Source organism: Vulpes vulpes, chromosome 1 (genome assembly GCF_048418805.1).
Source record: "Vulpes vulpes isolate BD-2025 chromosome 1, VulVul3, whole genome shotgun sequence".
NCBI lineage: Eukaryota > Metazoa > Chordata > Mammalia > Carnivora > Canidae > Vulpes > Vulpes vulpes.
This window is the reverse complement of record NC_132780.1, coordinates 174,429,815-174,441,431: the sequence shown is the minus strand read 5'-3', so window position 1 is coordinate 174,441,431 and position 11,617 is coordinate 174,429,815. Positions and strand designations below refer to the sequence as shown.

The window sequence follows — 11,617 nt, the reverse complement described above, 5'->3', positions numbered from 1 at the left end:
AGTTCTGGTGGCACAGCGGTTTAGCGCCGCCTGTAGCCGGGTGTGATCCTGGAGACCCAGGATCGAGACCCACGTCAGGCTTCCTGTATGGAGCCTGCTTCTCCCTCTACCTGTGTCTCTGCCCCTCTCTCCCTCTGTCTCTATGAATAAATAAAATCTTAAAAAAAAAAAAAAAACTCAAAAACTGTTAAACTTAATGAATTCAGTAAAGTTGCAAGATATAAAATTAACATACAATAAACATTGATGATTCTATACACTAAAATTCCATTTCTGAAAAAGAAATAAATCAATCCCATTTACAATAGTACGAAAACCAGCAAAATTCTTAGGAATAAATTTAAGTAAGGAGATAAAAGATCTCTATGCTGAAAACTACATGTCACTGATGAAGTAAATTGAAGAAAATACAAGTAAATGGACAGATATCCTGTGTTCTTGGATTGGAAGAATTAAGATTATTAAACTGTCAATACAACTGAAAGTTATCTGTAAATTCAGTGCAATCCCTATCAAGAATCCAATGGTATCTTTTACAGAAGTAAACAAAATGCTCCTAAAATTTATATGGAATCATAAAAGACCTGAAAAGCCAAAGAAATCGTAAGGAGCAAAGCCGGAAGTATCACTCTTCCTGATTTCAAGCTATCCTATAAAGCTATAGTCACCAAAACTGTACACTACTGGCATAAAACAGACCCAAAAGCCAATGTAACAGAATCGGGAACCCAGAGATAAACCCAAACATATGGCCAACTAATATTTGAAAAGGGAATCAAGAATGGAGAAAAGACAATTTCTTCAATAATGGTACTGGGATAATTAGATATTCACATGTAAAAGAATGGAACTAGAACCATATCTTGCACCACTTACAAAAATTAACTTGAAATGGATTAAACACTTAAATATAAGACCTGATATAATGAAATTCCTAGAGGAAAATATAGGGAAAAAAAGCTCCTTTACATGGGCGTGGTAGCGATTTTTTGGATGTAACACCTAGAGCATACGCAATAAAGCCAAAAATAAACAAATAAGACTAAACAAACTAGAAAGCTTCTGCACAGCAAAAGAAACCACCAACAAAGTGAAAATGCAACCTATGGAATGAGAAAAAATATTTTCAAACCATATATCTGGTAAGAGATTAATAACCAAAATATATAAAGAACTCATACAACTTACTAGCAAAAAATAAATAAATAATCCAATTGAAAAGTGGGCAAAGGACCCAAAAAGGCATTTTTCCAAAACAATATATGAAAGGCCAACAGGTATGAAAAAGTGCTCAACATTACTAGTCATTAGGGAAATAAAATTAAAACAACAATGAGATTTCACCTTATGCCTGTTAGAATAACCATCATTAAAAAGACAAGAAAAGAAAGGCTGGCAATAAAAAAAAGAAAGAAAGAAAGAAAGAAATGTCAAAGATGTGAAGAAAAGAGAAACCTTGTATGCTGATGTTGGGAATGTAAATTGATACAGCCACTATGGAAAACAGCATGGAGGATTTTCAAAAAATTAAAAATAGAACTACTGTATGATCCAGCAATTCCATTTCTGATAATATATCCAAAGGAAATGAAAACATTAATTTGAAAAGATATCTGCACTTCCATATTCATGGCAGCATTATTTACAACAGCCAAGATAAACAACCTAAGTATCCCTTGATGAGTGAATGGATAAAGTTATGGTATTTATATACAATAGAATATTATTCAGGGGATCCCTGGGTGGCACAGTGGTTTGGCGCCTGCCTTTGGCCCAGGGCACGATCCTGGAGACCCGGGATCGAATCCCACATCGGGCTCCCGGTGCATGGGGCCTGCTTCTCCCTCTGCCTATGTCTCTGCCTCTCTCGCTCTCACTCTGTGTGACTATCATAAATAAATAAATATATTGAAAAAAAAAAAAGAATATTATTCAGTCATTAAAAAAAGAGGAATCTTACCACTCGTGACAACATGGATGGACTTTGAAGGCATTATGATAAGTGAAATAAATCAGACAGATAAAGTCAAATACTGTATGATCTCATTTATATGTGAAACCTAAGGGGATCCTTGGGTGGCTCAGCAGTTTAGCGCCTGCCTTCCACCCAGGGCGGGATCCTGGGGTCCCAGGATTGAGTTGGGACTCAATCGGGCTCCCTGCATGGAGCCTGCTTCTCCCTCTGCCTGTGTCTCTGCCTCTCTCTGTGTGTGTGTCTCTCATGAATAAATAAATAAAATCCTTAAAAAAAAAAAAAAACTAAAACAAGTAAATTCATAGGAAAAGAGATTAGTCTTGTAGTTAAATAGAGGTGGGGGTGGGGAGTCCATGTTTTTCCTTTATTTTTCTTTTTTTGTGTGTGTGCGTCTATTTGAGAAGGCGGATGTTAGCTAAACCTATTATGATAATCATTTCACAATGTATGTAAACTAAACCATCATCCTGTGTACCTTAAACCTATACAGTGATGTATGCCAATTATTTCACAATAATACTGGGGGAAAAAATCAAACCATAACATTTGGCACTGACATCTGGGAATATTTGTATAAAGTTTTGACCCCTAAAACTACACTTTTACATTACTGGTATCAATATTTGGTATAAAATATTGATAAATATTGATAAAATATCTGCTTACACAGATAACAAATGTCTGGAATCCTCACCAAATCCTTAGCATTTACAAGTCTGAGCAGTTTTTTGTGGTGATATAACCAATTACAGCATCAGATAAAAGGACTTCTACCTCATTTTTAAAATTATTTTTTAATTACTCATGAAATTGTGAATATAACTAGCCCAAACTAATGTAAATGGCCAATATTTCTCTGTATTAACATTAATATTAAAATTTCTAAGCACCTACTATGAGCTCCTTCCGTTTTTTTTCCCCCCTGAACTTATACAGTAAGTTTACACACAGTAATCGTCACATTGATTAGCAGATTTTGATATACAGTTGTCCCACTTTGGAATCCATGAGAGAAAACAACAGCTAAAGTGCCATAAGACATGTATTCACATATCAGTTAATCAATAATTATTTAGTATCTGCTATGTGTGAGGCTCTGTTCTTAGCCAAAACAAGAATAAAACAGATAAAAATTCCTGACCTTGTAGTGCTCACATTTTTTAGATGGAATATAAGAAAACCAAAAAACATAAAAGTTAGATAATGTTCTAGAAAGTAATTTATGCTATAGAAGAAGAAGAAGAAATGAAAGAAGAAGAAGAAGAAGAAGAAGAAGAAGAAGAAGAAGAAGAAGAAGAAGAAGAAAGAAGAAGAAGAAGAAAGAAGAAGAAGAAGAAGAAAGAAGAAGAAGAAGAAGAAGAAGAAGAAGAAGAAGAAGAAGAAGAAGAAGAAGAAGAAGAAGAAGAAGAAGAAGAAGAAGAAGAAGAAGAAGAAGAAGAAAGAAGAAGAAGAAGAAGAAGAAGGAAGAAGAAGAAGAAAGAAGAAGAAGAAGAAGAAGAAGAAGAAGAAGAAGAAGAAGAAGAAGAAGAAGAAGAAGAAGAAGAAGAAGAAGAAGAAGAAGAAGAAGAAGAAGAAGAAGAAGAAGAAGAAGAAGGAAGAAGAAGAAGAAGAAGAAGAAGAAGAAGAAGAAGAAGAAGAAGAAGAAGAAGAAGAAGAAGAAGAAGAAGAAGGAGGAGGAGGAGGAGGAGGAGGAGGAGGAGGAGGAGGAGGAAGAAAGAAGAAAGAAGAAGGCAAATGGGGAGTGTTGGCTACAATTCTAAATAGGCTGGCCTGGAAACCATACTGACAAGGTAACATTTAGGTTAGGACCTATAAGAGGTGAGAGAATAGTCAGGAAGAAATGTGGAAGAAAACCAATCCATGCTAAGAGAGGCATAGCTTTGACAAAGCCTAATCATAAGGCAGTTCTACCCATAAGTAGAATGACAGTATAATTTATGTTTAAAGCAAGATATACGTATATGTACTGGTATGAGTGCTGGTATGAATTCCAGGTGCTGGTATGAGTGACATAGCCAGCCAGTGGCCTGAGCTCTCTCTTCTGCGTTTCTTTCTATTAAAACAAAAACAACAACTTATCTGCTACCCTAAAGTAAAAAAAAAAAAAATGTGCTTTTTTTCATAAATTTATAACAGCATGATAGTGATTAAAGGGCTTTGGGCTCCATACTTGAAAGCCCAGCTACAACTCTGCTCCACCCTACACACCATATTAGGTAGTAACAACAAGCTAATGAACGTGAAAATAGAGAAATAAAGGAACCTAAATTAAAATATTTGTCTATTTTCATCCAAGTCAGGTTTAAAAAGAAAAAAAGAGTACCCACAGTTTTGCCAAGTTGAGATTCACCTAGTGAAAAAAATGAATAATCTTTGAACCTCACTTCCTGGATATTTTTCTGTCCCTGGGAATTTTTCTGTCCTGGGTACTGCTTTTCATAGGTACGTGTTTACTAAGTCACAGCTATTAAAGTCATGATTTTTTTTTTTTTTTAGAACACAATGAATCGCTTTTATTTCGGTATGCATCCACATCTCAGCATTTAGTGGTCCTGAACAGAAAAGTGGAAAAACGCAGCAATTTGCCAGGAAGTCAAGCCCGCCAATTTCGGGGACCTGCTGTGCACACTGAGTTCTTTCTCAATCCCTGCTGAGGACCATGAGACACAGCAGCACCAAAACCAAAGTATGCACCGAATCCAAGGTTCTTTTCGTTCCAGTTGTCAGATTCCAAACTAGACCCAAATGGATTGTAAGATGACCACATGAGAACCCTGTTTAAAACTTCAAATTGTTAAAAGCAAAAGCAATTACAGGAAAAGAAAACAATTCATTCAAAGGGATCATGTGTGCTTACAAGTGTCTTCTGTGGCCTTTCTCCAAGTTTTACCACCAAGCACTTTGAGAGCTGGCAGGTCTGAGTACCCCTGGTGACTGTTCTTTTCGCTTTATCAAAACCTGAGCTAAAAAAACGGCATCAGCTGATGATGACAGCAGAGGGTGGCAGAGCTGAGGACCCAATATTCATCCCCAGGCTGGTGGAGAGTGAGTAAATGTGGTTCCAAACTAAATGAGGGAAGTCACAGACTCTTTCCAACCTTACCTGATGGCTTCCGGCCAAAGCAAGGAAGTATTGGGTGGTCATGGTGCAAAAAGGGACTTGAGGAGGAAGGAAAAAGCAGCACCCCTCAATTAAGGTGGGGGAGAAGATATGGGAAAAGCCCTGAATTCCTCACCAAAGGCCAATTTCAGAGGGGAACAGAGGGGGTTACAATCTATGCTTCGGCCAAAGTCATGGGAAGTGGAGAAAGGATGATGGCTTGGAGGGGGGAGGGCATCATTTAAGACTTTAAAAAAGAAACCAGGGGTGCAGCTGGAGCACCCCTGCACACCCAGCAGTAGTCCCACAGGCTGCGACCTGAAACCTTCACGCCTGTTTTAGCAAGCCACCCCAAGCTGGAGGGCTGTTGCAGGGACAGAGGGGTGGGTGGAGGGAGGGAGGGAGGGAGGGAGGGAGGGAGGGAGGGAAGGAGGGAGGAAGCCAGCAGGAGGAGAAGGGGAGAAGGCAGAGACCCCAGGCCATGTAATCAGCAGCAAAGTGATTGTGTGATGTGTCTTTTCACAGTTGAGTTAGATGTGCCCCACCGGTTATGATGAGAATCAATTTAAATGTACTTTCTTGATCCCAGAAGTTCAACTATGTGGACAGTGGTTACACTTGACAGGATGATTTGTTATAGCACAACTTATATATTTCAAATGGACAAAAAATTAGTATCGCTTATAGTATCTTAAGATAAATTGCCTCTGAATGGGAGCTTCCTTTCCAGTACTTTTGAGGTCTACAAGACGTATCTAGAAAATGTACTTTCGTGGAAAATGACTGCTTAAATCGAATGGGGGGAGGAGGGGGAGGGCCTGTGGTTTCTCTTTTTGATTAATTGCTGTAACACTGTCCTTCAGGCGGCTGAGGGAGTTTCAGGTTTTCTTTAGACATCTTTAGGCGCCGGAGCTCTTGCAGGACAGCTTTGATGCTATATGAATTCTGCCATTTTGCTAGCACGGATATGGCTCTTGGGTCCACCACTCCATTAGAACTATTAACTCCATTCATATTAATTTTTGTTACAAATCTTACAAAGGGGGGTGCTTCTGGGTATTTAGGTCCACATTCTATTTTAAGGCTGTATATTCAGTTTTCATAAATTGTTCTTGGAGGCCCAATTATCATCCCTGTCCATCTTGTAAGTGTCATGTCTTCATCATCTTCTAGACCCCAGCTAACTGTGCCATCTCCTACTCCTTTCTGGCCTTCTTCCAGTTCTTCCAACAGTAGAAAATTGCAAGGGACTTTTACTCCTGAGCCCGTGGTGGCTGCCATCTTGTGTCGCTGTCGCTAAAGTCATGATCTTAAATGAAAAAATGAAACACATGATAAATTCTTTTAAAATGCAGTAAGCAGGGGACACCTGGGTGGCTCAATTGGTTAAGGGTCTGATTTCAGCTCAGGCCGTGATCTTGGGGTCTTGAGACCAAGCCCTGCTGTGGGCTCCCCAATTGGCAGGGAGTCCTGCTTGATCTTCTCCCTCTGTTCATCCTCCTATTCACATGCTCCCTCTCTCCTTCTTTCTTTTCTTTCTTTCTTTCTTTCTTTCTTTCTTTCTTTCTTTCTTTCTCTCTCTCTCTCTCTCTCTGTCTCAAATTAAAAAATAAAATACAGTAACCTATAAATTCTTGTCAAGATACCAGGAAGCTTTCTGTCTCTTTCTGGCATTCAAGATTTCAAAGTAAGGACGTGGCAGGTCTTCTGGTGTGAAATTCTGGATTTCCCTGGGTCTTCTGGTAGCAGCTGTGACCAGCTGTGCTGACAGCACAGGAGCCAAAAAATCTGTTTATCATTTTTGTGAAGGGGATCAAGGAACAGTGAACAGACTTTGAGGTGCTAGTATGAGTGATATGCTGGTGGCCACAGTGAAGAAATGCAAACCAGAGATCAGAAAGAAGATGCATTCAGCAGTGGTAATTCCACAACAAAGTTCATACTGAAGAAAAGATGGTGTGTTTCTCTATTTTGAAGATAAAACGGGGGTTATAGTAAACAATAAAGGTGAGATGAAAGGTTCTGCTATCACAGGACCAGTTGCAAAGGAGTGTGCAGATTTGTGGCCCAAGATTGCATCCAATGCTGGCAGCATTGCATGATTCTTTGGTGTTTAAAGATTTATTTATTTTGAGAGTGAGAATGAGAGAGTAAGGGAGAAAAAGAGAGTGCATGTGGGGTGGGAAGAGCAGAGGGAAAGAGAGAATCCAAGCAGACTCCTCCCTAAACGAGGAACCCCACTGCAGGGCTCAATCTCACAACCCTGAGATCATGACCCGAACCAAAATCAAGAGTCAGACACTTAATGGACTGAGCCACCGAGGCATCCCTTTTTGGTGTATCCTAAAAAAAGTAAAAATTATTAGTTCTCCTCTGCCCCAAAAAAGCAATGACCAGCCAGCCCTTTGAGGAAATATTCCTGTAAGTATGAGAAGACAGCTTAACCATTAATTTATTGGATAACTTTACATAAATCACTTGCCTTTTTGCATCTACTTTCCCTTTTTTTTAAGGAAATGATAATATATGCCTTATCCACTGTACAATGTTAATGTTAGGTAACATGTTAAAAGGCTTTGGTTAATATAAATTATTATGTGTCATCATCACGATCATTAATCATTTACTGCTTATCTACTATAATTAAAGCAATACAATATATGTTTATTGGAGACTAAGAGCCAGGATACAATAAAAAAAAACAAGATAAAATTTAATAATACCTGCCCTACCCATGGAATAAGATTAGAATTGGATGAATAATGTATGTGCTTCGTAGAAATGTCTGTAAATGCTAATACTGTCTGAAATAAAGTCAAGCACTTAGCAAAGATTACAACTGGAATAAATTATTGGGTAGTGCTGAGTTTTTGGAGATTACCTAATAATGATGAAAAAAATGCCAAGAACATCCACTGAAAGGAAATGAGTCTTGACAGAAAGATGACACAGCATGTAAATAACATGCTACTAAACAATAAATAGGACAGGAAATCAAAGACAAAATTAAAAAAAAATATATATATATATATATATACAAATGAAAATAAAAACACAATGGCTCAAAATCTTTTGGATATAGCAAAAGTATTTCTAAAAGGGAAATTCATAGCAATACATGTCTACCTCGAGAAGCAAGAAAAGCTCAAATAAACAACCTAACAACCAAAAATCCCAAGCCAGTAGAATGAAGGAAATGATAAAAACTAGAGCAGAAATAAATGATATAGAAAGTAAAATAACAATAAAACAGGTCCATGAAACCAGGAGCTGGTTATTTGTACTGACCAGCAACATTGATAAACCTTTAACCAGATTCATGGAAAAAAAAAAAAGAGAAGACTCAAAATCAAAAATAAAAGAGGAGAAATAACAACCAATAGCACAGAAACACAAAGGATTTTAAGAGAATATATGAAAAATTATATGGACACTCTAGAAGAAATGAATAAGTTCCTAGCAACATAAACCTCCCAAAATTGAATCAGGAAGAAATACAAAATTTGAACAGACCTATTATCAGCAATGAAATTGAATCAATCAATCAATAAATAAATAAATAAAAGAAATGGAATCACTAATCAAAAAATTCCCAATAAACAAAAGCCCAGGACCAGATGGCTTCACACATGAATTCTACCAAACATTTATGCGACATATGAGTCGCTCAGTCAGTTAAGCATCTGACTCGATTTTGGCTCAAGTCATGATCTCAGGGTCATGAAATCAAGTCACATGTTGGGCTCCATGCTCATTGGGGAATCTGTTTCTCTCTCACTCTCTCTTCCTCTGCCCTTCTCCCTGTTCACACTCTCTCTAAGAAAATAGATAAATAAATCTTAAAAAAAAAAAAAGATGAGTTAATGCCTATTCTTCTTAAACTGTTCAAAAGAAAAAAAAAATAGAAGAGGAAGGAAAGCTTCCAAATTCATCCTACGAGGCAAATATTACCCTAATAACAAAACTGGATATAAAGACATTATGAAAAAAGAAAACTACAGGCCAATGTCCATGATGAATATAGATGCAAAAATCCTCAACAAAATACTAGCAAAACCAAATCCAATAATATATTAAAAAGTCAAAGTCATTCACCACAATCAAATGGGATTTATTCCTAGGTTGCAAGAGTGGTTCAATATTTGAAAATAAATCAGTATGATACATCACATCAACAAGAGGACGGATAAAAATTATATGACCATTTCAACAGATGCAGAAAAAGCATTTGACAAACAAAGTACAACATACATTCATGATAAAAACTGTCAACAAAATAGGTTTAGAGAAAACATACCTCAATATAATAAAAGCCATATGTGAAAACCCCACAGCTAACATCACATTCAATGGTGAAAAACTGAGAGCTTTTCCTCTAAAGTCAGGAACAAGGTAAGGATATTCACTCTCACCACTTTTATTCAACATAGTACTGGAAGTCCTAGCCATACCACTCAGACAAGAAAAAGGAAAAACCATCCAATTAGTAAGGAAGATGTAAAACTTCCACTATTTGCAGATGACATGGTACTATATATAGAAAACCCTAAAGACTCCATCAAAAAATTACTAAAACTGATAAATGAATTCATGAGGTCACAGGATAAGAAATCAATGTACAGAAATCCATTGCATTTCTATACACTAATAATGAAGGAGGAGAAAGAAAAATTAATAAAACAATCTCATATACAATTGCACCAAAAATAATGAAAAACCTAGAAATAAGCTTAACCAAGGAAGTGAAAGACCTGTACTCTGAAAACTATAAACATTGATGAAAGAAACGAAGACAACATAAACAAATGGAAAGATATTCCACGCTCATGGACTGAAAGAAGAAATATTGTTAAAATGTCCATACTACCCAAAACAATCTACACATTTAAAACAATCCCTATCAAAATACCAACAATATTTTTCACAGAACTAGAATAATCCTAAAATATACAGATGACCAACAAACACATGAAAAGATGCTTACATCACTCATTATCAGGGAAATGCAAGTCAAAATCACAATGAGATATCACCTCAAACCTGTCAGAATGGCCAAAATCGAAAACGCAAGAAACAATAGGTATTGTCAAGGATGTGGAGAAAAATGGAACTTTTGCGCACTGTTGGCGGGAATATAAACTGGTGCAAACTGGTTTTCACTGTGGAAAACAGTACAGAACTTCCTCAAAAAACTAAAAATAGAATTACCGTATCATCCAGTAATTCCAGTATGAAATATTTACCCAAAAAATACAAAAACCTTAGTTTGAAAATGTATGTACACCATGTTTATTTGCAGCACTATTTATAATAGTCAAATTATGAAAGCAGCTCAAGTGTCCATTGATAGATGAATGGATAAAGAAGATGTGTGTGCATACAATGGAATATTAATCAGCCATTAAAAAAAAGTAAAGTCTTGCCATTTGCAGCAATATGGATGAATCTAGAGAATATAATTCTACATGAAATAAGTCAGTAAGAGAAAGACAAATATCATGTAATATGACTCATATATGAAATTTAAGAAACAAATGAATAAACAAAGGTAAAACAAAAGAGAGAGACAAACCCCAAAACAGATTTTTAACTATAGAAAAAGAACAGATGGTTACCAAAGGGGCAGTAGGTAGAAGGATGAATCAAATAGGTGATGGGGATTAAAGGGTACACTTATGATGAGCACTAATGTATAGCATTGTTAAATCACCACACTGTACACCTGAAGTTAATATAACACTGTATAGGGGCACCTGGGTGGTTCAGTGGTTAAGCATCTGCCTTTGGCTCAGGGCATGATCCTGGAGTCCTGGGATCAAGTCCCACATCGGGCTCCCTGCATGGAGCCTGCTTCTCTGCTTGTGTCTCTGCCTCTCTCTCTCTCTGTGTCTCTCATGAATAAATAAATAAAATCTTAAAAATATATATATAACACTGTATATTAACCACATTGCAATTAAAATAAGAAAAGAAGGGAGGGAGGAAGTGAGAGAAAGAGAGAGAGGAAAGAAGGGAAAAGAAAAGAGAAGAAAAAGTTAACCTACTACAAATTTCTTCTGGTGTACCTGGGTAAAATGAAATGAGATTAAAATATTTTTTTTTTTTTTGCTGTACCTTCCTAATAACATATAATAAGGTCAATAGGTAAATCATTACAGAGACTTATCTTCCTTTCATCCATTTTATAAATACCAAGCCTCTGCCCAACTCCTGGAGCTGGAAGAGCTTGGTCAGACATAGTTTCCATTGTCCCTCTTGCCCATTATCCATTCTTCCTTCTGGACTCCACCCCAACTGGGCATGTTCTTTCCTTCCAGATGTCTATTTTGGCTTTTGGCTCATTATTTCTTTTGAACTACGTACTATCCCTTGTTCTTCAAAATTAGCTGCCAAATATAAAAAAAAAAAATTGTTCCATACCTGGTCTGGGATGGTACTTTTTAGTTGATATAATCAACAACCTCTTTTTTTTAATTTTTTTTATTATAAATTTATTTTTTATTGGTGTTCGATTTGCCAACATATAGCATAACACCCAGTGT

The 11,617-nt window shown here is 36.7% G+C and overlaps 1 protein-coding gene and 1 pseudogene across 1 annotated transcript; one reads left to right on the top strand and one right to left on the bottom strand.

Annotated features, from left to right (window-relative positions):
* Positions 1-5,912: 5,912 nt before the first annotated feature.
* Positions 5,913-6,356, bottom strand: LOC112926351 (ubiquitin-conjugating enzyme E2 variant 1-like). The gene is made up of 2 exons (XM_026007366.2): positions 6,187-6,356; positions 5,913-6,060 (listed from the first exon to the last, which is right to left on the bottom strand). The coding sequence occupies exons 1-2, from the start codon at positions 6,354-6,356 to the stop codon at positions 5,913-5,915; spliced, it is 318 nt and encodes a 105-aa protein (XP_025863151.2).
* A 401-nt stretch (positions 6,357-6,757) lies between these two features.
* On the top strand, positions 6,758-7,177 carry LOC112926433 (large ribosomal subunit protein uL14-like; annotated as a pseudogene).
* Positions 7,178-11,617: the final 4,440 nt, after the last annotated feature.